The sequence below is a fragment of the Delphinus delphis genome, chromosome 7 (genome assembly GCF_949987515.2).
Source record: "Delphinus delphis chromosome 7, mDelDel1.2, whole genome shotgun sequence".
Lineage (NCBI taxonomy): Eukaryota > Metazoa > Chordata > Mammalia > Artiodactyla > Delphinidae > Delphinus > Delphinus delphis.
In genome coordinates this window covers 70,271,915-70,299,905 of record NC_082689.1, presented here as the reverse complement: position 1 = coordinate 70,299,905, position 27,991 = coordinate 70,271,915, and the positions used below count along the sequence as shown (strand labels likewise).

The following is a 27,991-nucleotide window of genomic DNA, read 5'->3' as shown; positions in this document are numbered from 1 at the left end:
GTAGAATATATAAAAGAATTTAGTGATGTTGGTAAATTTTCTTCACTCATTCATTCAATAACTCTAAACTGCCCTCTGATTTAATAACCAATATAGACGTTATTGAATGTTATAAAATTTTTTCAGATTCTAGGATCCGAGATACAAAGTATATATTATATGAGTTTATTTGAACTTTTAATTATTTAGAGACCATGTGTTCATGTGTATAGAGATGTTTTTATGCTTTATTTCTGATTTTCTATATATAATTTATTCTTTATACATCTTTTTTCATCTGAGTTATACGCTTTAAACAAAAGTTTAAAAGTACAAAGAATGGGGCTTCCCTGGTGGCACAGTGGTTGAGAGTCCGCCTGCCGATGCAGGGGACACAGGTTTGTGCCCTGGTCCGGGAAGATCCCATATGCCGCGGAGCGGCTGAGCCCGTTAGCCATGGTTGCTGAGCCTGCGCATCCGGAGCCTGTGCTCCGCAATGGGAGAGGCCACAACAGTGAGAGGCCCGCGTACCGCAAAAAAAAAAAAAAAAAAAAAATACAAAGAATGCAGTTGTTACTGAAAGATGCCAGTTAGACAGTTGGCAAATTTCTAATGTAGCTATCATTGTGATTAGATCAGCAGATACATGGTAGCTTTGAGGAGCAGGAAAGATTTTATAGGTTTAGAATAGTAAAACAGTAATGGAGCTGTGGAGCTGCCATCAGTGCTAACATTAAGGAAGTAGGATGTGCTGTACCTGTCAATTGCAAGTAAACATAGAAGCTCTGATATGTTTGAAGAAAACTGATGTCTAAAAATTCGCTTGTCAATCAGTTAGACAAGAAGTTTTTGGGTTTTTTTTTAACATCTTTATTGGAGTATAACTGCTTTACAATGGTGTGTTAGTTTCTGCTTTATAACAAAGTGAATCAGCTGTGCATATACATATATCCCCATATCCCCTCCCTCTTGCACCTCCCTCCCACCCTCCCTGTCCCACCCCTCTAGGTGGTCACAAAACACAGAACTGATCTCCCTGTGCTATGCGGCTGCTTCCCACTAGCTATCTATTTTACATTTGGTAGTATATATAAGTCCATGCCACTCTCTCACTTCGTCCCAGCTTACCTTTCCCGCTCCCCGTGTCCTCAAGTCCATTCTCTACATCTGCGTCTTTATTCCTGTCCTGCCCCTAGGTTCTTCAGAACCATTTTTTGTTTGTTTGTTTTTTTAGAATCCATATATATGTGTTAGCATGTGGTATTTGTTTTTCTTTTTCTGGCTTCACTCTGTATGACAGACTCTAGGTCCATCCACCTCATTACAAATTACTCAGTTTCATTTCTTTTTATGGCTGAGTGGACAAGAAGTATTTATTGAACTCCTTCTATTTTCCCAGTCTTGCTAGTCCTTGATAGGAATACCAAAAAAAAAAAAAAAAAAGAGTAAGATCTTTCCCCTTTAAGGAGCTACAGTCTGGTTGGGGAAACAAAATTTGGAGACCCAAAGCAATTAGCAAGCAAATTAAAAGACAATGTGAAGTCCTAATTACATGACAAAATGAAATCCTAATTATCATTTTATGGTACAGATAAAACATATAGGACCTTAATTTAAAAATAAAAATTCCCAGTGAGCTGAAGGTAGGCTTGATCAGGCACTCAACATTTAGTTTAAGTAGGGGAAAGAAAACAAATTCTTAACTTGCTTATGTGGTAGTATGTGCATAGATATGTAAACTTAAATTTTGTGCAGCATTTTAATAGAAAAAGAATAATCTCTAGGCAAGAACCCATATTATTCCAGGCTACTTTGGAGAACATTAAATAAACTGAAAGCTACAACTGAGGGTTTTGGGGGCTTCCCTGGTGGCACAGTGGTTGAGAGTCCGCCTGCCGATGCAGGGGACACGGGTTCGTGCCCTGGTCCGGGAAGATCCCACATGCCACGGGGCAGCTGGGCCCGTGAGCCATGGCCGCTGAGCCTGCGCGTCCGGAGCCTGTGCTCCGCAACGGGAGAGGCCACAACAGTGAGAGGCCCGTGTACGGCAAAAAAATAAGAATAAAACTGAGGGTTTTGAAAGAGCAATTTCATTTACTATAACTTTTTAAAATTACATAATCATGACTTCAGAGGAGAGAGTGCTTCTTTTTGTTTCCTTATTCTTTATTTTTGTTTCTTTATTCTGTAGACGGTTCTTCAGTGAAAGGCATTTGCCCATGGTGTATTCCTCCAGTTATTATATATGACAGTTTTGGCAGACACTGTATGAACTTTAAGTTGTTCTGCTGTCTGGCCTTCTGTAGCTTATAAAATCCTAGCCTCACAAATCTAGGTCTTGGATGACATCTCCATCCATGAACTGTTCATATCTCATATACTCTGGACTTCAGGAGCAGCACCCACTTAGGTGGGGATCGCCATCTGAGTTTCAGGCCCCCATAGCTTCTTTCAACATCTAGATACTTTCTCTATTGCAAGTCTCTTAAACTATATTTATTTATAGGTTAGGTTTATTGTCAGGTACCTGGTTTTATATACATTGTAAATGCTTTAAAATAGAGTATCGTATACAGGTATATGATAAAAACACCTGTTTTTAAATATGTTTTTATTATTTGAACAGAAGTTAGAAATTATATTATTAGTCAAGATATGTAACTATCAAGTGATTTCCTTGGCAAGGTAAAATATGGTTTACATTACCAAAACACATAGTACCTTTCCTGAGAGAGGAACTTTAAAAAAAATATGACTGCTTATGTTCTCACCTTTGTATTACTCACCTTTGTAAACAACAACAACAAAAATTTATCCTTATATTCCTTTAAGGCTCGATTCTTTCTTTTCATCATCTCTTATTAGATAGAAATGCCCATTATACAATGACACATGACAGCCTAGCCTGGGGATTACAGAGGATTGGAGAAAACGTGTGTATGTAGCAACTTACCTTCTTGGTCAGAGCAAATGTCCCATTCCCCCTGGTTTTGTTTTTAGAGATTGGATCAAATATACCTTCTTTTTATATGTAACACTTCTATATTACTTTTCTCTAGAGATTAGTCTTTGTTTATAGACTCTCTGGTAGAATAATAATTAGAAGGAAAAAAGTTATTCAACAAGTTTATTCATTAAAATTCATAGTTTTCCCCAAGGTGTCATAATAAATATATCACAAACTCTAAGAAAATTGATATCCAAATCATTTTAATGTTTACATTGAAGCTTCTGTTGTAGAAATTGTTTCCAAATCTGAATTATTAATTCATCCTAACTCTTTCCTTTTTTGAGTCTTTGGTTTTGTTTTTGTTTTTTTTATTGAAGTATTGTTGATTTACAATGTTGTGTTAGTTTCTGGTGCATAGCAAAGTGATTCAGGTATATATACATATTCTTTTTCATGTTCTTTTCCATTATGGTTTATTACAGGATTTTGAATATAGTTCCCTGTCCTATACAGTAGAACTTTGTTATTTATCTATTTTTTATATAGTAATTTGTATCTGTTATTCCCAAATACCTAATTTATCCCTCCCCCACCCCCTCTCCCCTTTGGTAACCATAAGTTTGTTTTCTATGTCTGTGAGTCTGTTTCATAAATAAGTTCATTTGTGTCATATTTTAGATTCCACATATAAATGTTATATGGTATTTGTCTTTCTCTTTCAGACTTACTTCACTTAGTATGATAATCTCTAGGTCCATCCATGTTGCTGCAAATGACATTACTTCATTCGTTTTTATGGCTGAGTAATATTCCATTATGTATATATACCACATTTTCTTTATCCATTCATCTGTTGATGGACATTTAGGTTGCTTCTATGTCTTGGCTATTGTAAATAGTGCCACAGTGAACTTTGGGGTGCATGTATCTTTTTGAATTATGGTTCTCTCTGGATATATGCCCAGGAGTGGGATTGCTGGATCATATGGCATCTCTCTCTCTTTTAGCTTTTTAAGTAACCTCCATACTGTTTTCCGTAGTGGCTGCAGCAATTTACATTCCCACCAACAGTGTAAAAGGGTTCCCTTTTCTCCACACCCTCTCCAGCATTTGTTACTTGTAGACTTTTTAATGATGGCCATTCTTATCAGTTTGAGGTGGTACCTCACTGTAGTTTTGAATTGCATTTCTCTAATAATTAGCAATGTTGAGCATCTTTTCATGTGCCTGGTGGCCATCTTACCTCTTCTTTGGTTAAATGTCTATTTAGGTCTTCTGCCCATATTTTGATTGGGTTTTTTTTTTTTTTTTCTGTTACTGAGTTGTATGAGCTATTCGTATATTTTGGAAATTAAGCCCTTGTTGGTCGCATCATTTGCAAAGATTTTCTCCCAGTCTGTAGGTTGTCTTTTCATTTTTTTTATGCTTTCCTTTGCTTTGCAAAAGCTTATAAGTTTGATTAGGCCCCATTTGTTTATTTTTGCTCTTATTTCTATTTCCTTGGGAGACTGACCTAAGAAAACATTGGTATGATTTATGTTGGAGAATGTTTTACCTATGTTCTCTTCTAGGAGTTTTATGGTGTCATGTCTTATATTTAAGTCTTTAAGCCATTTTGAGTTTATTTTTGTGTATGGTGTGAGGGTGTGCTCTAACTTCATTGATTTCTATCTAGCTTTCCCAGAACCACTTGCTGAAGAAACTGTCTCTTCTCCATTCTATATTCTTGCCTCCTTTGTCAGAGATAAATTGACCGTAGTGTGTGGGTTTATTTATGGGCTCTCTGTTCTGTTCCATATGTCTGTTTTTGTGCCAATACCATGCTGTTTTAATTACTGTAGCTTTGTAGTATTGTCTGAAGTCTGGGAGGGTTATACCTCCAGGTTTGGTCTTTTTCCTCAGGATAGTGTTGGCAATTTTGGGTCTTTTATGTTTCCATATAAATTTTAGGATTGTTTGTTCTAGTTCTGTGAAAAATATCGTGGGTAATTTGATAGGGATCACATTAAATCTGTAGATTGCTTTGAGTAGTATGGCCACTTTAACAATATTAATTTTTCTAATCCAAGAGCATGGAATATCCTTCCGTTTCCTTGAATCATCTACAGTGTCCTTTATCAGTGTTTTGTAGTTCTCAGCTATAAGTCTTTTCACCTCCTTGCTCAGATTTATTTCTAAGTATTTTATTTATTTTTGGATGCAATTTTTTTTTAAATAAATTTATTTATTTATTGGCTGTGTTGGGTCTTCGTTGCTGTGCGCGGGCTTTCTCTAGTTGCGGCGAGCAGGGGCTACTCTTTGTTGCGGTGTGTGGGCTTCTTATTTCAGTGGCTTCTCTTTGCTGCAGAGCACAGTCTCTAGGCACACGGGCTGCAGTAGTTGTGACACGCGGGCTCAGTAGTTGTGGCTCGTGGGCTCTAGAGCGCAGGCTCAGTAATTGTGGCACACAGGCTTAGTTGCTCCATGGCATGTGGGATCTTCCTGGACCAGGGCTTGAACCCGTGTCCCCTGCATTGGCAGGCAGATTCTTAACCACTGCGCCACCAGGCAAGTCCCCTTGATGGGATTTTAAAAGGGATTGTTCTTTTACTTTCCATTTCTGATACTTCATTGTTAGTGTAAAGAAATGCAACAGATTTCTGTATGTTAATCTTGGTGAGTCTCTGTTTTTTAATTTAATACATAATTTTAGTTTTTGCTTTGTTATTACACTAGAAATAATTTTTGAGGGGAGAAGAAAACGAGAAGTGGCATATCACTTTTTAAATCCTCTTCCCTGGCTTCTAAGAAGATTTAAATAGCTCTAATATGGTATTTCTCCCCTTATTTCCCCTTTCTGTACCCTTTCTCACATTTCCCATTTTTCTTTTTTCTACTCTTCTCCAGAGCCCACTAAACAGAGTTACTGTATTCTGTTCTTCCGTGATTTATCTTGACCAAGGCCTGAAAGGCTGTTTTTTCAACCTCAGTAGGTTGGGGCTAGCCCTCCAAATCAATCTAGTTTCTCTTATTAATATATTATAATCTGTCATCCTAAAAGTTCTCAAAATCTGTTTTAAAGATATTTGTTTCTTCATACTTCCCTGGCGGTCCAGTGGTTAAGACTCTGCGCTTCCAATGCAGGGGGTGAAGTTTTGATCCCTGGTCAGGAAACTAAGATCCCACATGCCGCATGGCGTGGCCAAAAAAAAAAAAGGTATTTGTTTTTTGGTTAGAAATGCTTTTTGCATTTGATCTGTTGTGATATGTTGTGGTGGGTGGTTTGGAGGGGGGCGGGTTGTGGGGGGTTTTTTTTGTTTGTTTGGTTGGTGGAATTACATGAAGAAAATCCAGCTTCACACAGATACGTAGTTGGGAAAGGGAAGAGTATTTTAATAACCTTTTTAGAAATTGTAGATATTTTCCTTTGATACTATACCAAAACTTGGCAAGTGGTAATTTCTTAATGTTAGCTGCAGTATGAAAGCTGAAACCAGTGAACTCTTCTGGTACATTAAAAGCCATCGGTCTGTCTTGTACTTCGAATGTGTCTTTTACTTATGTATGATTTTGTAGCATCATGAATTGGTCATTTGGAAAATACCAGTTCAGGGAGCTATGCACAACTTCCAAATATTGACTTATTTCATGATATAATATTTTAACTCACATTTAACATCATCACTGATCTCATCAGAAAAGTCTTTATACTGGGCAGCTGTCAAGATTATTATAACAGAAGTTTTCCAAAATTTGCACTTGAAAACTTAAATTTTTTCGTAAACAACAAATCTTTTCAGTTGTTTTCCTTAAAGTGGGAAGCTAGCTTCATTTGCTTTTGAGAAAATGTCTGAATAACCATAGCTTGCATGATAATCATGCTTTCAAGTGAAAATGGCATTCCATTAAAAAAGTGACTAGTTCAACTTGCAGCTCGAACACTTGCACAAGTGTTTTTCCCCCTGTACTTCAGTATGAAATAGAAGTCCTTTGTGTATATTTCACATTTTGTCACACAGAATACTAAAAAATGTTAGCTTGGGATCAAAATTCAATAAAGTTAATAGTTTTTACTATGTCATCATCAAGGATATTCTTAGGTGAAACTGGCTTCCTTTTTGATCGAGTATACGGCATTGAAGAATACAATGAGTACAGTTTGGTAACATGGCCTTGGTCATACCCAGGCACCAGCAGTTTTACTCGCCATTGCTTTTGTATCATCAGTATAAATGCCAACACAGTAAAAAAAAAAAAAAGGCAAATAATATTTAATACTACTGTGACAGTTGTTGACCCCATGAGTTTCAGGGTCTGGGGTTTGATTTTACCCTACCTACAAGCTAATAAGTTATAACTTCATGGATGGTGGAAGAAGACATGAGGCTCCTGGATCAGAGTAAAAAAGATCTCTGTTATTTATAGAACAGCAAGCAGCTAGAGCATTATATTTGCATTGGTCTCATGGTGGGGGACACAGGGTGGACCCAAATGGATGCCTGTGCATGCAAAGGGTTGCATTATGCTGTTAAAAGCTGGTGTGGTGCCTGATGCATTTCTTGAGCTATTCCACAGAACCCTAGACTTGTGAAATGTTGCATAGTATGTATTCTTCGTGGTAATTTTTAAAGGCACAAGAATGTATTATAGGATCCAAAATCAACAGTAAGAAAACTACTTAGCGGGAATTCCCTGGTGGTCCAGTGGTTAGGACTCCACACTTTCACTGCTGAGGGCCCAGGTTCAATCCTGGTTGGGGAACTAAGATACCGCAAGCTACGTAACGTGGCCAAAAAGAAAAAAAAAAAAAAAAAAAAAACTACTTAGCTTCATTTTACCATAGAATCTCTAGCTAGCACTTTTCCCAATATTGTATTTTAACAACTCTTATTGAATTTGTAGTCCCCTTTAAGATATTGCTAGAATTTGATGGGGGAGAGATGGGGAGGTCACACCTAATTTATCATTTGCATGTAATATGCTGTGTTCTTTCAGTGTCTTTGTTGCTTGCTTAAGGCACTCTTGCCATGTTATGAAAGCTTTTTTACCTGAAAGATTTTTTTTCTTTGCCAATTAGACATCTTTCCATACACTTGATACTCGGCTCTAAGATAAATAGATAGATCCTAGAATCCTGATAAAATTATTGTAAGGTAGTTCCCAGGCATTCTGTAAGTCATTAAACTATGATTTTTTTTTTCTTCTCTGGTAAGTTCCTTTTGGAAAACCAAATAATTCCAAGATGGGTATCTTTTATTTTCTCTCTCCTGTTATGCTTATCAATAGTGGTGTGATTTTTATATTCCTTATTGGATGGGTTTACCCACCGTTATTACGACCTCTAATTGCTCTTAACTATTTAACATTAAGGCAGCATGTTTCCCTCTACATTTCATCCAAATAATGATGTGCAGGAGGTCACTGACTTGTCCAGATTCCCTGAAAGTGTCACCTAGAATGTATTCCTGCTGGATGGCCAGTGGCCACAGTAAATGTTGCTTTCCTTCTTGCTCCTGCTGATTTGAACATTTTCTCTTCCTCCTCTTTCCCCATGCTGCAGCCACAGAATCCCTGTTCTTGTCCCCGGCTCTTGTTTCTCATCTTGTCCTGAGGACAGAGTGAAAACTTTTTAATAAAGCTGAATCTAAAACTCTCCCTTCGGGACTTCCCTGGTGGCGCAGTGGTTGAGAGTCCGCCTGCCGATGCAGGGGACACGGGTTCGTGCCGCGGTCCGGGAAGATCCCACATGCCGTGGAGCGGCTGGGCCCGTGAGCCATGGCCGCTGAGCCTGCGCGTCCGGAGCCTGTGCTCCGCAACGGGAGAGGCCACAACAGTGAGAGGCCCGCGTACCGCAAAAAAAAAACAACAAAAACTCTCCCTTCTACTTTTTTGATAAATGTCCATTTCTCTTTTACATGAAGAAGATAATAGATCTTTATAGTTAGTTGTTTTTACTAAGTTTTTTCTTGGCAAAGTAAAAAGTTGGTAGCCCTTTATCAGACCCCTAGTTTTGTTTTGAATTTTGCTATTCTAGGAATGCTTAATCTCAGTTTCTTGAAGGTTTTATCTTTCCCTAAGATTTTTTTATTTTAAGGAGAATGGCCTTGCATTAACAAAGGAAAATGAAGATTAGAAGTGTGAACCAGATTTGAGGAAGAGGTGATTGGGTTTATTTTTAATTTTTTTTAATATTTATTTTTATTTATTTATTTATTTATGGCTGCATCGGGTCTTCATTGTGGCGCGGGCTCTTTGTTGCGGCGCGTGGGCTTCTGTCTAGTTGTGGCGCGCAGGTTCCAGGGTGCGTGGGCCCTGTAGTTGTGGCACGCAGGCTCCAGGGCGCATGGGCTCCACAGTTTTCGTCACGCAGGCTCTCTAGTTGAGGCGCATGAGCTTAGTAGTTGTGGTACGTGGGATAGTTGCCCCGCGGCATGTGGGATCTTAGTTCCCTGACCAGGGATCAAACCCATGTCCCCTGCATTGTAAGGCGGATTCTTCACCACTGGACCACCCGGGAAGCCCCTGATTATGTTATATTTTAAAATGTGGTGCTCTACTATAGACAGCAGAACAAGTGAAAATATATTGGATTGAAAGAGAATTGAGAGTGGCTATCAAGAGAGAGGGTGGGCCTGAAGATACAGACTTTAGGAAATGAATACTCAATAGACTTAACACGAGAATGAACAATAAGAGAAAGGTGTATAATGAGGGAAGAACAGTGTACCCATGTGTGAACCTTAGAGAATGCCTACATTTTTAGTCTAAGAAGAACAGGGACCAATGAAAACACCAAAACTCAAAAAGAAAACCTAAATATTATACTGGTAGCCAAAAAGGTCTCAAGAAGGAGGAGCTGCTCACTACTGTGAAGTACTGTCACTAATGGGAGATTCCGAGTTTTCTGTGGTTTTGTCCTGAGGGTGGCCACAATTCCAGTGGCTAAAATTCCAATTGAAAGCCCACCACCATTCTGGCTGGAAGAAGCAGAAAGGAAAATGGTCCCAGAATAACCACAGTCACCAGAGAAGGAAGGAGCCCCATAAAGGAGAGAGCCAGAGAAAGTAAACCTGAAGTTCTGTGTTTAAACTCAGCCCGTCTCTGGCTCTCCCTAAAACCAAGGATGTGTGGGCAAACTGAAAGCAGTTTGCAGCTGAAGCATAAAGGAATGAACTGAGATCTGAGCTGCTGCTCTTCAGAGGAGTGACAGTTTGGAGTCTGAGTCTAACCAACTTAATTTCCTGCAAAAACAAAAACATCAACACTCTTTGGCACCATATAACCGAATATCTCCCCAACATAATATTCACAATGTTCTGGGTACAGTCCAAAATTATTCAACATATGGCGAGTCAAGAAAATATGACCCAGTTTCAAGGGAACAGATACCAACCCTGAGATGATGCAGATATTGAGATTATCAGACAAAGATTTTAAGTCAGCTACTATAACTATGCCCAGTCATCTATTAGGAGGTAGTTAGGAAGGCAGGAAGAGAATTAAGGTTTCGAGAGGATAGCATTAACAGTAAGGTACTCCACTGTCATGCTTTGTCAAATGGTTAACTTTTAATGACAAGTCTGAGAAATACTTAAACTGTGAAATTCTGGTTAAGAAGCTATTGCCAAATTGCCTCTGTTAACACGTAAACTGGTTTGGCAGAACTTGAGTAAGTCTATCTAGGGTGATTTTGGGGTGTAAATTTCTTCTTGGACATTCTTGAGCACAAAAAGGGCCATACCAAAGGCCATTCCCCAGGCAGTATTTAAACATCAAAACTTGGCTTATAACTATGCCTCACTGAGAAATATATTTGTTGTATTACAGACAGGTTTTAGAGTCTTAAAAGTAGTTTGCATTGGTGCAATGTGTAAATGTTACCCTTCTGTATCTTCCTCACCATGCTAGGTAACCCTACTACTTCACTTCTCTAGCAGTCGGGACCTGTAAACTGAGAGGTTAAGAGCCTGAGGCAGTAAGGCTTGGGTTCCAGTGGCAGCTACTCCACCTACTAGACTGTAGACAAATATTTGATCTCTCCAGACCCTTAGTAACTATAGTGAACTTTAAAATCAAATTAAAGTACTTAATTCACAAGATTATGTGGATTTAGTTAAATAATTAATATGTGCAAATTGCTTAAATAACAACTATTTTCATGAAGATATTTTCTGTTCACCATGGTAGTGTTATGACAAAAAAGTAGTAGTTAATGAAAAGGATTTTCCCAAATCATTTCATTTTAAAGTAGTGTTCAGAGAAGGGGTGAAGGAAGTATGGGAAACCTTACTTTTTAAAATTAGTCACTTACGTTATTTCTCTATTTTGCATGAAAAGGCATTCCCACAATTAGATACTTCTTCCTATTAAGAAAATTAATCAGAAAGATAACTTTTTTTTTAATGTTTTATTGTAACATTGAATTGATAGAAGTTTTGGGGGATTTACGTTAAACCAAAACCTTGTAAAGAACTTGGAAGTAATTGGGATATTTAATTTTATTTTTATATTGTTTATTTTCTTGCCTCTTCCTTCAGAACTCTGGGATGGATCCCATTTTGCCCTGGAATTGTTCCCGCACTGGCAGTGGATTTGCCTAGCACACTGTGTCATGCGGAACAGACAAGGCTCCTAGGATTTGTGTTCCTCTTGCTTTTCTAGATTTTCAGTAATATTATTGAGGGTGACAGAACCACAGATTTCACATGGCCATAAGTTCTTATAAATACAATTTCTGTGTATTTTTTTAAATTACCTTTTGTCCTCAAACTTCTTTTTTAATATGCTTTTATATTCTTATCAAATCTCTTGTAACTTTTTTCTGTTCCTATTTTCTACCTTAAGCTCTTCACTTTCTCAGCCCTTTTTTCACTTTCTCCCTAATTCAGCCATATTCAATGCTTGACTTCACTGTAACATTTTGTTTCAATATATCTAAAACTGGTAAATTCAACCTCAGTTTCTCCTTTAACATTTCATTCTTAGTTTCAAAAATCTAAGTGATACCTTATTTTCACTTTCTTTTTCCACTACTCATTTTTTCTTTTTCTGTAATAAATTTTATTAAGTTAGTATTTATAACTATTCCACAGTTTATATTACCTTTACTAATCCATGCCATTTCACCTGGGCTAACTTCTTGGTTGACATTGTTCCAAGTAAGAACATAGCTCTTTTCTGTTTTAAAAGCATAATCTCAGAAATGAAATCAAATATTGGCTACACTCAGTTGCCTGAGCCACCTGAAAATAAATATTCCTTTTGCATGAAAGGATCTCAACTAAATTTTAGAGAGAATCTTTGATGTGAACCCTGGAATAAAGCGATAGTCATTGCTATAGGTTAAATATGTATCATTGAAGACTTACCACCTTTATTCAGTATTAGCCTTTTAAAGTTTAGATTCTGGAAAAAAAAATGGAAAAAATAACTAAGAGGTTGTTTTATCTTATATACCATAAAGAAGAGAACGTTTCTGTTTTTAATTTCCTTTTGAAGTATATGGCTTCAGGCAATCAAATAAATTGGTACAATGTCAAAATAAATAAATAAATAAAGTTTAGATTCCTTCCATATGAGAGGTATTAATGAATTTGAATTGAATCATCTTTAAAAGTTCCATAACTCAATTTAATTTTGCTGACTTTAGTTGCTTAAAATTTTTAAGAAAAAACATGATTCTGATTAAAAATTTTTATTGCATTTCTTCTTCTCCCCTAGCTTTTTGGAGCTATAAATTGACAAATAAAAATATTATATATTTACAATGTATAGTATGATGTTTTGATGTATGTATACATTATGAAATGATTACCACAGTCAATCTAATTAGCATATCCATCACTTCACATGGTTATTTTTCTTTTTTATTGTGGTAAAAACATTTAAGATTTATACTCTTAGCAAATTTCAAGTATACAATACAGTAGTATTAACTGTAGTTGCCATGCTATGCACTAGATCTCCAGAATTTATCCATCTGCATGACTGAAACTTTGTACTCAACATCTTCCCACTTGCCCTACCCCCCAAACCCTGGCAACCACCGTTCTACTTTGCTTCTATGAGTTTGACTTCTTTAGGTTCCACATATAAGTGAGATCATGCTATATTTGTTTTTCTGTGCCTGCCTTATCTTATTTTACATAACATAATGTCCTTCAGGTTCATCCATATTGTCTCGAATGACAGGATTTCCTTCTTTTTTAAAGCTGATGTGTTCGGCCTTAAAATATGTGTGTGTGTGTGTGTGTGTGTGTGTGTGTGTGTGTGTGTGTGTATACACACACAATATTCTATTGTATATATACCACGTTTTCTTTATCTACTCATCCATCATCAACTGACCCTTAGATTGAATTCATATCTTGGCTATTGTGAATCATCTCTGTATTTTTCACATTGATTTATTAAAAAAAAAAAACTTTCACTTTTAGTACCAAATATTAAAAAGGCAGGCATTGGGGAAAATATACATTTCTTTCTTAGAAATGTTGGTATCTAACAGATCTTGGATTCCAACACAAAAACATTTCCCATTATTGCTGCATTAAGAATAAGAAGGTTTTGGACTAATTAAATATTAGCCACTTTTTGTTTTTTCTCCTTCTTAAATATCATTGCATATTCAACTAAGTCTTGAACAGAACCTTTTTTATATATAATACACATCTATGAGAAGCTTAAATTGATTTACACTAAAACAAATTCTCCCAATTTACATAAGAGGAAATTTAAGGAATCATTTCACAACGTCTTCCAACTGCTTCAAATGGGTTTATCTTAATGATTTAGTTGAATGACTTATCCAGTGCCATACTGGAAGTGTAAATGAAAAGTACGACGTGTAAAACTCTTATTTCAGTATTCATTCCACAAGTTCGCCATTTCCAAACTAGTACTTGGAACAGTTTATAATGTTAAGTATTTTAAGTTTTAGTACCTCAAAATAAATTCATTTGTTGAATGATTTAATGTTAAAATCTCCTAAAATATAATGTTCAGAATTCTCTTGCTTTCTTATTTGAAGTTGTAATAACTTCAACTTCCTGCAGTGCGGGGTCCACCTGGATAATATTTGAAAATAGAAAAATACAAATTATCTCTTTTAACGTTTACTTACTCTCTGGGATGCTCAGCAAACTGAGTAGTCTTCATTAGGTAAGATCATTTAGCATTTAAAAGAAAGTCTGAGTTTCTGGGGAAAATGTTGGAGTTGCTGTTAGCTATACTAATCCTAAATCCTTTGAAAAAATAAATGATCTTTTTCAGAAAGTTGTGTTCGATTGCTACAGTGGAAAATAATATTAACATTCTATACCCATTTTAGATAAACCCTACTTCAAAATGTCAGAGAACTGCTTTGCTTTTTCTTGAACTAACATGTTACGGTCTCTTTCGAAATTTTTTCTTAGGTTGTGGGGACATAAAACTTTCATTTGAAATATATCAATAGACTTATTTGGTGCAAATGATAGAAGGTGCAGTGCATTGCTCAGTACAATCAGTAATATGTCTCTTCAATAATGATAACAAAAATGATAGTAAGCAGAACTGTTCCTAACCCCAAAGAAGCTTGAAGTCCTTAGTTTAGATACTTCATAGAAATTCCTCAATAAGTCAGTCCTCCTTTTACCCCCTGCCAACACAAGAAAGAAATCTTTTCCAGATAAATTCACCCACACCGGTTATGAAATCTTAACATCGCAGAAGTAAGTCAATACGTTATTTGGCGAGCCAGCTAAAAGTTATCATTCTTCTCCTGCCTTTTCCTTCACCTCTTTCCCACCACCCCCCCCCACCCCTTAGTTTTTAGGCTTCTTTAACTTCAGAAGCAATCATTCCTACTTTATGTCAAAATCAGTACTTTGAAAATCGGAGTAGTCTTCATTACTGTTTTCTGTAACTATCTTCATTTTCAGACTAAAATTACAGAAGCACTTCTTTTTGGTTCTTTCTAGCTCCTAATAGAATATTTTTATTTCATGTTGAGAATTTCAAATAGTAAATTTTAAAAGGAGATTAATTACTCTATTAATCACTTGTTTTATTATTTATTTAATATCTTAAATTGTCAAATGTTTCTGTTCTCTTAATATTACTTCTTCTCTGATTTTGTTGCTATAGATTTAATATAATATAACCTTTTAAGAGTTTGTTTTTATACTTGTAGCATCCTGAATGATTGGTTAGCTTTAAAATGTTGCCTTTTTTCCTAGTCCACACTAAAATCCATTGAGTGTTCTAACTGCACATAACACTAAAGAAAAGCCTTGTCTACCACTTTTAAAAACAAACTGTGAATGTGAAAATGTCTTTTGATATGACTGCTTTATAAAGCTCAATAAAGCTCTTTTAATCCAGAAGAAGACATGGCTTAAATATTTGTCAGACAGAAAGTATGCAGCAGCAAATGATCTTTATTTTACCTAAGTCTAATGACATAATATATAAAAATAATTGTTTGGGTTGCTAAGATTATATTTTACTAATTACTGTAAAGTAATACACTATTTTAGAAATGGTAAGCAAACACTAGTATTTAGAAAAAGCTGAAAAAGTAGAGCAATAAACTGAAGAAATTGGAGAAGATACTAATTTTAAGAGAAACAAACTAGAATCAGGTTTTTTCCCTAAAGAACAAATAAGACTCTTAAGAAATTGAAAGAACCTTTTAAAAAGCAAGATTATAAGGGAGATGTACTCAGATGATAAGAAACAATGAAGTAAAATCATCCATTTTAGTAAGAGCTTAATGACCTTAACTGAATAAAATCTAAAAAGTCACCTAATATAAAAAACACTGGTTTGAATTTGAACTTAAATAAGACCCTACACAGTTTTGGCCGAATTATAAATGATTGATTAATATTAGGACTTCTTCAAATATTTGGATTTATCAATTTGTAGTTTTAAAAGGTACACAAAGTTCTCTAGGTATGACTGAAGATTTTTTAAAAATCTAAATGTTGACTTTTGTGTCATGATGAATGTAATACCAGTAGAAGCCACAGGGTGGTGGCAGGAACTTGTGTTAAAGGAGCTTAAATACATAATTGCACTATCTTTAAAATGTTTGTTAAATGCTAAGGAGCTGTAGCTTGGTTTTCTTTATTCCTCTAATACAGCCGCATTTCTCAGCAAAGAATCTATAACAAAATACAAAGACATTGATTTAAATGTATAGGCCAACAATGGAAAAAAAAGTAAACTCACACGGATATTTTTTCTTAAAGTTTCTAGTCATGTCAGATGCTTGGTGATCAGAGTAGCAATTTCATCAAGATATGAATTTGAGGAAATTTCTTGAATTAGCAATACTGGAAATAGTAATTGAAGAAGTTACCAGAAATACTTCATGTCTTCATCTTATTTTTCTACTTTCATTTTCCTTTTTCCCTGAATGTTCTCGTTGGGGAAAAAAAAATCTATTGTACCATATATATATATATATATATATATATATATATATATATATCTGTAAGCTAACAAAACTTATTTTTCATTGAGGAAGATAAATTTTCTATTGTGTTTTCTGGTAACCCATTCTCATTTGAGTTTAGAAGCAATTTAAAGTGGTAATCATTTTATATCTTTAAGGTAAGAAGACAAGAGGTTTCTTCTCCAAGAAAAGAAACTTCACCAAGGAGTCTTGGCATTCCTTTATTCCATGAAAGGTAGTTCTATATCCTTTTTTGCCAACCCTACAAATTATAAATATTGAAATATATTTTTATGTACATATTTTAAATTTTTAGCAATTGTAAGAAAAAGCAGCCTTTCAAAACTAGAAGAGACCAACTCAAGGCTCCTCCATGTTAAAATGACCTAATTAAGTCATACAGTTAATAGCAAAGATGGGTCTAAAAACTGAATTCTCTGAAGTTCTCCTATATCAATAGAACAAGTACTATGGCCACATTGTTTTATATGGATGGCTCTTAATGTTAACCTTATCAAAGTGAGGAATATTTAATTTTTTCTATTTAAGATGTTCACAGAGGACAAAAAGTCAATACACTGAAATTTCTAATGTAAGAAAGAGACAGCCAGCATAAGTGTGATATATGAATAAGTAGGTATGCTAGTCTTTGCTACATTTATGTATTAGAACTTTAATTTATCACTTACTTTGTACCTGGCTCTCCAAATATTAAAGTTGTTTTAGGAAACATTTTCTAGGAATTTTAAATGATTTTTCTTTAACTTTAACCTTTCAGTAATTATTTTGTGATACATTAAAAAGTGCTATGTAAATTCAATCATGATTTTTAAAAATTGAAGATATAGCCTTACATTTTAAAATGTTGATTTATTTTTAGAGGTTATATAGAGAAGACTTTCCGGGATCTGAAAGAAGAATTTCATAGAATATGCATGCTAGCCAAAGCACAAAAAGACCACTTAAGCAAACTTAATGTACCAGCCACTGTAACTGGTAAGGTTTGATGTAATGTACAGTAATATTAATTTTATTGGTTGAAACTGATTTATTTTTTATTGTGAAAATATTTCTAAATCCTTATTAAGTGCTGAGGATCTATAACTTGCGCTTCTCACCACTTATAATGGGTAAGTACTGTTTAAATTCTGTAATGTATTGCATCATATAATTATTGGCCTTTTCCCTATTTTATGTGGCACTATGTAGATTGAACTGAATGACATAATTACTAATCATCTTAATGAGAAGTCCCACCTTGGAAGAATAAATATAGAATATATCTCTCAAAGTCTTCAGTTGCTATTTGGGGGTCTTATTAAACATTAATTGATATATTAGTAAGCAACCTTGAAGCTACACTATCACATATGAGCTAAGTAAAATTATAGTATTAGGTTTGTTTTTAACTTCTGCCTAAAAGTTAATTGGACACCATGGATAGATTCTTGTAATTTGATTGAAGAAATAAACATTTCACATTTCATGAGGCCAGTTCTGTTGGACGTACAAAGTACAAATTAAGTATAAAATATAACTTAAAAGGAATATCTGTTTTACAGATATATTGCAGTGTGTTTTTTAGAAGCTCCACCCTTCCCTAAAACCCCAGACCGGCTTCCTGGTATTTGCCTCAGTAGTTCGATATGAATAGCAAAATACCATGGATTGAATCTGGCTACCATGTACCCCTGTAAACAAAAGGAAGGTAAACTGATGGTTTATAATGATAAATTCTCCTTTACCCTTGTGATTTGAGATATTCTACCTACAATTCCCAAGAGCTGTGATTTACAGTTTTTACTCTGAAAGATGTTGCAGCAGTGCTAACACTCCTTTAATTAAAGATCACTTTCCATTTCTTACAGCTCTTATAGCTAGGCTATTTAAAAAATCATTTTATAGGGTAAATTCACTTTTTGCTTACTACTACCGTTTTATTTTCAGAAAAGGTACACAGTATGCTGTTGGAGAAGCAAAACAATCTTTGTAGACAAACATAATTTACTTCTTCCCCTCCCTTCCCTCTGCTTCCCCAAAAGGAACTCTAATGTTTCCACCTTAATTTTTGTCATTTTCTTGAGAATTTGATCTTTTGTGCAGACTGAAGACACTAGGTACTTCTGAAGTACCAATAAAAGAATTATCTTTATTTAAAATCTACTAGCTATAGAGATGTAGTACCTACAATTAATCATGCTTTTTTGAACATCAGCGTAGTATCAAAACATTGTAATGGTGACGTATTCATTGTTACACAAAGAACCTACCCTGTTATCAATGGCTTAATACTTTGACCATTTTTAAATTGCACAAGTCTAAATCTGAGTATGTATTTGTCAACTAGAATACTGAGTGTTTAACTTCAATTTCCTTCCCACTAAAACTGCTTCCTAACATTATTCTTATGTTTTATATTAACTGTGTCACAAATAATAAATACAACATTATTCTTGAAATGTTTTAGGTCTTTTGTGCTACAGACTCCAGTGGAGTTTTGCTGGCTCCAAACAAACCACAATATCAAATATTATGCTTCTGACAGTAGTAGATCAAAGGGGGAAAGAAAGAAAAAGAAATGTTTTGGAAAAAGATGCCTATTCAGGTTTTTTAAGAGTGAACACTGCATTGAATACAAATGGAAAGGAACTATTTTAAATGTGATTTGCATAATACAGCTGGAAAGAGTTTATTTGACATTATTGGCCCCTGTGTTATTTTTTTGTTAAAATTTGATTTTTACTTTTAAGTAAACAGATATAATTCATAAATTGCTGAGTTAGTAGAATTGTACTTTTAATTTTTTTGCTTCTCATCCACATGACAGTAGCCTTGAGAAAGGACAAAGGTAAAATGTATGTTTAAGTAATTGTGGCTTCAAAAAAAAGTACTGTTTGGTCCATGAAGTAGGATCATATTTCAGTGGCGATCAGGAGACAAGGATATAGGACTAGAGGTTAAAACAACCCTCAGATCTTTTTCTTTTGTCAGTATACAAGGTAATTAAACTGAAAAGTCATCCAAATGGACAGCCTATACTTAAAATTTAGAAACCGAAAAAATTTTCTCATTTTACTTTTTTTTCCTTGCAGGAATACACGTCTTGACAAAACAAAACAAAATAGAAAGACAATTAGCTCACCTGATCATGTTTCTTAGTATAGTGTCAGAATGACAAGTGCTTTCATGCACCTTGTTTGATTTTTAAGTTTTCTAAGCTTGGATTTCTAGTAATCTTAGAAATCTTAACGTTTAAAAAAAAATTTTGTGTATGTGAATAGTAACGCTCATTGCTTGAACAGATTAATTCAAAAGATTACTTTAATGTGCTGAGGTATGCCAGCTAGCTATACTAAAAGAAAATATATGCTTTATTCCACCTGTTTGGGTTTTCCATGTTTTGTTCACAAAGGGGATATCTACTACTGGAAGAGAAATTCAAAGCACATTTCTGTCATTTTGGAGACCCTTCTCTATAATTTAGAAACCAGCATGTTCAATTTATCATAATGGTTCAGAGCACAGGCTCTAGGCTGCCTGGGTTCCAGTTCCAGATCTGTCACTCATTCATTAGCTGTGTAGCCCTGGAATTAACCCCTAAATTAATGCACAAACAATGGTTATAAGTGTGTGGCACATAGAAGTGCTGTATATGTTAATAGTTGTCATTATCAGCAGCAGCAGATTCTTTATTCTCCTGTTCTACTGAAGAACATTTTGATAAGTGTTTCCTCCTTCTCAGGTGTTGTAATCTACAAAGAAAATACTGTTTCCTAGAATTTCCTGCCACTCTTATGTCTACTACCAGGAAAAATGACAGCAATTGAGCTTGGTCTCAATTACTGTACCACTCCTAGTTACAGACAGATTATCTAGTAAATGTACATTATTATGCTAGGCTCTGTGGGAAAGAGAACACAGATTCATTCAGAAGGCATTTATTGAAGGCATACTATGTGCAGGCACTGGGCAGGGTACTGGAGATAAGTGGGAAACAAAACATAGTTTAGGACCTCAAGAAACCTACTTCAATGGGAGAAAGAGGTATATTTGCAAATACAATGCAGTGTATAGTCCTCAGAGCACCCAAGAGTCATGGCTAAACCAGTCTTGGGAAACCAGAGAGAACCATCCAGAGAAATTAATGCCTAAGCCAAGACATGAAGGACAAATAAGAGTCAGGCAAAGAGTAATGGAAGGGGGAAGTTCAGGCAGTCTGCACAGCATGTGCAAAGGCTCAAAGACAAGAGAGCATGGCTGTTTGGACAACTGTACCAAAGTTCATTATAGCTGGAGTACGGAGTAGAGCAGATGTGGTGAAAGATGACAGCATGGAGAGGTGACAAAGGGCCAATCATGCACAGCTTTATGTGAGTTTTAGGGCTGAAGGTCTTGGAGAACCATGAAAAGGTTTTATTAAGAAGGTAACATGACCAGATTTGTATTTTAGAAAAACTAAGAGAGGGTTGGGGAAAGCAGTGTAAACAATAGAGTGGATATGAGAAAAATTTAGAGGCAAGGAAGTGGTTCAAAGGCTGCTGTAATCCAGTAAGAGAAGATGGTACATACTAAAGAGAGGTTAGTAGGCATATAACAGGGTGAACCAAGAAGTATTGTACTACAATCATGTCCAAACAGAAAACATCTGTGTTGAAATGTGCTGTGGCAAAAGAGAGAAAAGTGTCACAAGTCTGCAAAGACCAAAGGAAGGGAAAAGAACTGACATTTGTTAAGTGCCTACGAATCTGGACAGACACTGTGCGCAGTGCTCTGTATACCCCGTCTGCTCAAATAGGCATCGTTGGTTAATGTATAACTTCACTGATGACTACTTTTTTAAAGTGCTAGTTTAAAATAAAATGTTTACCCTTTGTCCATTTAATGAAAATATACACATTACCAACCTCCAACCTGTCTTTTTTTTTTTTCTTTTTTTTTGGCTGTGTTGGGTCTTCGTTGCTGCCTGCAGCCTTTCTCTAGTTGTGGTGAGAGGGGGCTACCCTTTGTTGCAGTGCGCAGGCTTCTTATTGCAGTGGCTTCTGTTGTTGCAGAGCACTAGGCACGGGGGCTTCAGTAGTTGTGGCACGCGGGCTCAGTCATTGCGGCACGTGGGCCCTAGAGTGCGTGGGCTTCAGTAGTTGCAGCACACAGGCTCTAGGGCACGTGGGCTCAGTAGATGTGGCTCGAGGGCTCTAGAGCACAGGCTTAGTAGTTGTGGTGCACGGGCTTAGTTGCTCCACAGATGTGGGATCTTCCTGGACCAGGGCTCGAACCCATGTCCCCTGCATTGGCAGGTGGATTCTTAACCACTGCAACACCAGGGAAGTCCCTCACTGTCTTCTTGAAGTAACATTGTGGAATATAATCTAGCTTTTTCTAATGTCTCGGTATCATCAACATGGAGAGTGCTTTGATCATTGATTTTTTTGCATTGAAAAATGTAGCCCTTGTTCGCTCTACACTAGACTGTAGTGTTTTCTGAGTTCTTATATCTGATTTTTTGTTTCTCTTGTCTCCTCTCGTGCTTTCAGCTCTTACTGATATCTATATCTGCTTTCAACAATTCATATCCATACCTTGTAGTTTGTTGCTTGTTACCAGCTATGAACTAGGGAGACATCATCAAGCTTGTTAGAATAAATCTAAAATGAGAATAAGAGCAAAATTCATCTGTGGGCCTTGTGGCTCTTAGCCTGACTCCTGAAAAGCACTATTTACTTTCTAGCTTTTGCCTATGTCCTAGAGAGCTGAATTTGTTGGATAAGTGGCTTCTAGATAAATGAGCTACAGAGGTCCTGGTATCTACCTGATATCTACCTGTTATCTACAGAGGCCTTTTTCTAATAAGATGAGAAAATCATATATTCACATAGACCTTTCTGAACATGCATCCTAAAATTTCATCCTTCTTTTGCCTCCAGTCTTCTCTCTCCCAGCACCCGCCACCACCACGCCTTCACATAGTATTAAGAGTAGACAATGGCTAAGCTGATTGGTGATACACTTTGTCACACAGAGATATAAGGGGGAGTAAATGACCTAATTCATATAGATTCATAACCTGTATACTATATATGTGCCTGGTAAGGGTTTTTCCTTTTAATAACTTACTTGTCTAAGCAAGCTCACAGTTGCAGCTTCCATTACTGATAAAATGTTTAGATGTATACACTACAAGCAAATGTTTTTTAAGTATAGAGCAGTATAACTGAACAAGATGCAAGGCTTACAGCACAAGGACCTAGGAAAAGACAAAGTAGTTAAACTGTGACTAATAAGCTACGTTCCAATTCACCCACTGGAGACTGCTAATATTTCTGTGTAAGGTGGTAGCAAATGTAAAAAAATCCCAGTTGTCTTCAGTTGCTGTAAAAGCCAGTAGAAAAAATAATACTCATCTATCCAAAGCTAATTGAACGTTCAGATTTTTAAGAAGGATTGAAATGCAACTGTTTTCCTTTTGTTTTTTTTCCCCTGCAGAGACACAGTGCTCTGTGCCTATACAGTGTACGGATAAAACAGATAAACAAGAAGTGCTATTTAAGCCTCAGGCAAAAGATGATATAAATAGAGGTGCACCATGCATCACATCTGTCGCACCAAGAGGATTGGGCCAAGATGAGGAAGACACCTCTTTTGAATCACTTTCTAAATTCAATGTCAAGTTTCCACCTACGGACAGTGACTCTACTTTCTTACATAGCAGTCCAGAAAGACCCAGTGTCCTTGGTCCTGCCTCATGTGAGGCTATGTGCCAGGATAAATTTAATATGGAGCCCAGAGACAACCCGGGAAACTTTGTCAAAACAGAAGAAACTTTATTTGAAATTCAGGGAATTGACCCCATAGCTTCAGCTATACAAAACCTTAAAACAACTGACAAAACAAAACCCTCAAATCTTGTAAATACTTGTATCAGGACAACTCTGGATAGAGCTCCGTGTTTGCCACCTGGAGACCATAATGCATTCTATGTAAATACATTCCCACTTCAGGACCCATCTGATGCACCTTTTCCTTCACTCGATTACCCAGGAAAAGCTATCCGAGGACCACAGCAGGTAACTGTTTTGCATTAACAAATATATTAAGTGTGAACACACATTTTGCCATGCATGCACAGATATGTAGCTTTCAGATTATCAGACACCTTTTTTAAACTAATGACTAGCTGAAGTTAAGCTTTCAATAAAAATATCCAAGTCCTGTAATAAATGACATGAAATTTAAAAGATGAATATGGTGAAGCTCTAGTATAAAGTACCTTAAAATTTACGGCACATTTTAAAATACATGTAAACCTTATCCATATCTAGTGTGTGTCATTTTCTTACTTAGTCCCTTATTCAAAGCTTTTAACTCGGGATCATTGTTATAATAGGATTCTTTATTAAATTTCATTCTGTGAAGCAGGTGGCATTTTTTTATCAAAAAGTTTGTGTGTATCATACTTATCTTTACAAGAATGCATGATTTTTTTTATAAGTAAATAATCACATTGTATGTTTCTATTTCTGAAAATAAGCGAACTGTCTTTCAAATAATACTTCTATTACATTCTCAGTTATACAGTACGTAGATCTGTAGGGTTTGGTTTTGGTTTTGGTTTCTAATCTGCAGCCTAATACATTTTTTAAACAGTCTCTACATATGTATGATTCTAATCAAATACTTTCATGTTTCTAAAGCTTGCAGACTACTTACAGCCCCCCACCCCAATCCACTCCTACCCTCCCTTTTATTCAGGTTCTATTACAAAATGATTCTTTAAGTTTAAAAAAAAAAAGGTGTTTAATGCCTAAAGGCAAATGAAAATATGTAATTGTTACAATAAGCTCATAAAAATGCAGATTGGTAAAAGTGTCTAATATAACTTGCAGACATTTGTTTGATTTCTCTTTGCCTTGAGATACTTAATTTACCAAAAACCAAAAAACACCAACAACTTGATTAATCCCCTTTGGCTTTATAAGTACTTTTATAGGTTATAGACTTTTAAATCAGCATACAAAGAAGGCAGTAGTCAAGCTGTGGTATATTTTAGTAGTGGAGAAAACTAGGCATCTCTGACAATAAGCTTTAATTGTAAACTCACTTATGTTCTACATTGTACCTTATTTCACATCATAGTCACAGTTATAGTTACTACTTAATGAAACAGATTAAACAATTTTATTTATTTCAAGTAGAATTCCTGTGGAGCTGTGAAGTGCATCAGTTCTAATGCTTGTTATTTTTTTCTCCATTACATCTCTTGCTTGTTCTTTTACTAGTCTGTGCATTCATGTTTCAGTAGATGGCACCCTGCATTGTGCATTTGCTTTCTAGGCTACAGCAAGGGAAACAGCTGGTATGTGATTACAACTTGATGGAAAAGTATTCAGCTTAAAAAATGCAGGAGAATTGGTGTTGAGCTGTCACAAGACGTGGGGCATAAGGTTAGATAATTGATATTTTGGCAGAAAGGCAAAGAAATTTGTTTGTTTTGAAGGCCATGTTACAGTTTAGGATTCAAAGGATATTTCTTAAAATGGGTTTTTTAAAACATTTTGTTGTTTTATTTGTTTTAATAAAGCTATGAGAAATACAAAATTCTTGAGTTGTCAGTAATAACAAAGGGAAGTGAAATTTTGGTTGCATATTTCAAATTTTTACTTTTATCTCAATCATTACTACTTAGCACCTTTTTTTATACATTCAGCTATCATAATAAAGTCTAAAATATACCTGCTTATTTTTGCTCTATGTGATTTTCTTTTTTTCCTACTTTTGCTGAGTCAGTGATTGGGGTCCCAACTGAATTCTATGAAAAGCTCAAATCCGAACTAATAGCTCCTAATAGAGAAGGATAAGTATGGACTTTGAAAATAAATTGGCAGTAGAAGATTGGCTCATCCAATTTAGAAGCTAAATTGCTTCTGAGTCTATTACTATTTTATAGATCTTAATTTAAAGTATCTTTAACATAACAATCTTTTATTTATATCCGTATCAATTTCCCATTAGAGTGGTGCATATTAATCAATTGTACTTTTTGTTTAAACTGCCAACACTAAAATTTAAATCTAGTTAACTCTGTTACATACTCATAATTATTACTGCTTTTCTTTTATCATGGAAGAGAGAAAATTATTTTACTCCAGATTTCAAATATGTATTTTAATATTACTGTTTTTTGTAATAAAATTGCCACTTCTCACAAAAGTATCTGAGTCAGTGTTATTATACACCCTCTGTACTGATATTTGAATGTTATCTTGGTGCTTAGACAGACTTTGTATATTTACATCAACCGTACACAGCTGTCCACTAAAATGTTTATAAGAAGACAGTGATGTAGTGAAACCCAAATGCTTCAATTAGTAATATACTGTTTATGTAATGATTGGTTAACTAGGATGAAAGAGATTGGTTAAGGGAATGAAAACTAACACTATGTCAGGAGTTGAACTAGGTTGTTATTTTAAAAGCATATTAGTAACAGGAATACAAAGGGGTCTCTTTCAGTTGGCATTTCGAGGTGATTTTCCTCAAAGTGCCAGAATTTAGATATGTCAAGATAAGAAAGCAAATTTTAGAAGTAATTTGGTTTACAACATTTCAGGAAAATAAGATATTCCAGCCAACAAACATATATTGAGCACCTACTCTTGAACTAAATGCTTTTTCTGGCCCTTCTAGATATTTTTTAATAAGTACAGTTAAGAGTATGTAGGTGTTGCTTATAGTAATGGAGGTAGCTCTGTAGAATTATGCTTCCCATAATCCTTTAACTGGCAACTGTTGACAGGCTTCACTTTAGTTAGCCACAAGAAAGGGTAAGAAGGCCAAAGTATGCGCTTGTAACAGGAGCAAAATAAGAAGTCAAAAGAATGCATCCAATGTTGGACTTTGTTGAACGATTAAATATTTGAGGTTTCAAAAAACAACTGATCAATAGAATTTGTTTCATACTTTAAAAAAATTATTTTCAAAAATTAGAACTTATTTCTATATGATTTATTCATTGTGTATTTGCTTATAAATAGTAGCGAAATTACATTGCTCTTGATCAAAATGCATGTACACACACATCGTGTCTAGTATGCTGTGTATTAATAAAGGTCCTATAACTTAAAGTTCCAATATAAGATAGAAGAGATAGAATTTAATTTTTTTAAAGTCTCAATTATTGACTATTGTTCCAAAACTCCAAAACCCGTTGGGATAACGGGTATTAAAACATGCTGGTGTTAAAGCTGAAAGATGTTTTAATGTGTGAAGATAAAGTGCATGAATGTGTATTTTAAGTGATTCCTAAAGTTAAATTATGCCCTTTGTGAAAAAGAGAATTGAGTCATGTCCTCATGCCAATTCTAAAGGAAAGGTAATTCGCTTTCATATTAGGGAATTTCATATATACGCACATAACCCGTTCAAAAAATTTGAATTTGAAATTCAGTGCAAGTTGATTTTAAATACAAATAACAGAAGATGTTTTTATTTGTTTCCTGCAGCCCGTTTGGAAGCCCTTTCCTAATCAAGACAGTGACTTATCGGTACTAAGTGGCACAGGCTCAGAACTGCATATACCTCGAGTATGTGAATTCTGTCAAGCAGTTTTCCCACCATCCATTACATCCAGGGGGGATTTCCTCCGGCATCTTAATTCACACTTTAATGGGGAGACTTAAGACGCATTTGAAAACAGACATATCAAGTTCTATGTGATGATTCTGGGTTTGTAATATTATGTACTTGATTGCAAACTTAGCTCAAAATCATTTATTGAAAAATCCAGTGTCACAGCTATTTGAATTTTTTTCTAAACTTATGTTGTAACTTTCTTTTATTACCTTTTAAAAGATCATTCTGTACAAAACTGTAATTCATTGTATTCATGTTTACAGTGTTTATTGCCATAATTCAAAATTATGTATGTGACTTATGGAATTGTATAACAATAATTTATGTTTTTTTCAAATGTCTAAGCTTATTGCTTGGATTTCTAGTTAGATCTATTGAATTTGGTGATGTCAAATGTTTATAGGGTTTTTTTCACTTGTTTTCATTTAAAAGTTTAGATTATTTATGCTGTGGGTGTTCTTTTTGAATAAACCAATAATAGAGAATAGCAGACAAGATAAACATCTGAGTAAATACCAAACCTAAGACATTTGTTGCTCAGTGATAAGATCACTGGTAGGATTATTTAAACACTTTATTATTTTTTTTTAAATAATAGACATGGTTTTAATTTTTACTATACGTATAGCAACACGATGAAATTAAATATTAAAAGAGTTACTTATATTGTGATAATTAATGTGTTCTTTGTTCTTAAATAAATAAATAAATCACATTTGGGGGAAATTCATAAAATTCATGTTTCTTTCCAGTAATCTGATAGAAGGGTGATACCAGATCTGGTGACATTTTATTATAACTAGTAGATCACTTTGAATTTTAAAATTATTTTTCAAACTAAACTTACTAAAGAAACACATTTGTCTTTAATGGGAGCAAATCTAAAACCCTGTAAGGATTATCCATATTAATTAATTTATATTAGAAATGTTCACATTCTTGAGAAATTTGTTAATTCATTGGTAGCATCCTGCCTGATGACGAGAGGAAGATATTTAAGAAAGAGGATACCAAAT

At 35.1% G+C, this 27,991-nt stretch overlaps 1 protein-coding gene across 7 annotated transcripts in view; it reads left to right on the top strand.

The window, feature by feature from the left end:
• Positions 1 to 27,692, top strand: part of TANK (TRAF family member associated NFKB activator) — an 87,927-nt gene extending 60,235 nt beyond the window's left edge. For 5 of the 7 annotated variants that reach the window (XM_060016693.1, XM_060016690.1, XM_060016688.1 and 2 more), the window contains exons 5-8: positions 16,508 to 16,584; positions 17,230 to 17,345; positions 22,830 to 23,410; positions 26,846 to 27,692. In XM_060016693.1, coding sequence (XP_059872676.1) covers positions 16,508 to 16,584; positions 17,230 to 17,345; positions 22,830 to 23,410; positions 26,846 to 27,022 — 951 coding nt within the window. In that variant the 3' untranslated portion in view covers positions 27,023 to 27,692. The other 2 variants (XR_009520161.1, XM_060016689.1) reach the window with 2 other exon arrangements.
• Positions 27,693 to 27,991: the final 299 nt, after the last annotated feature.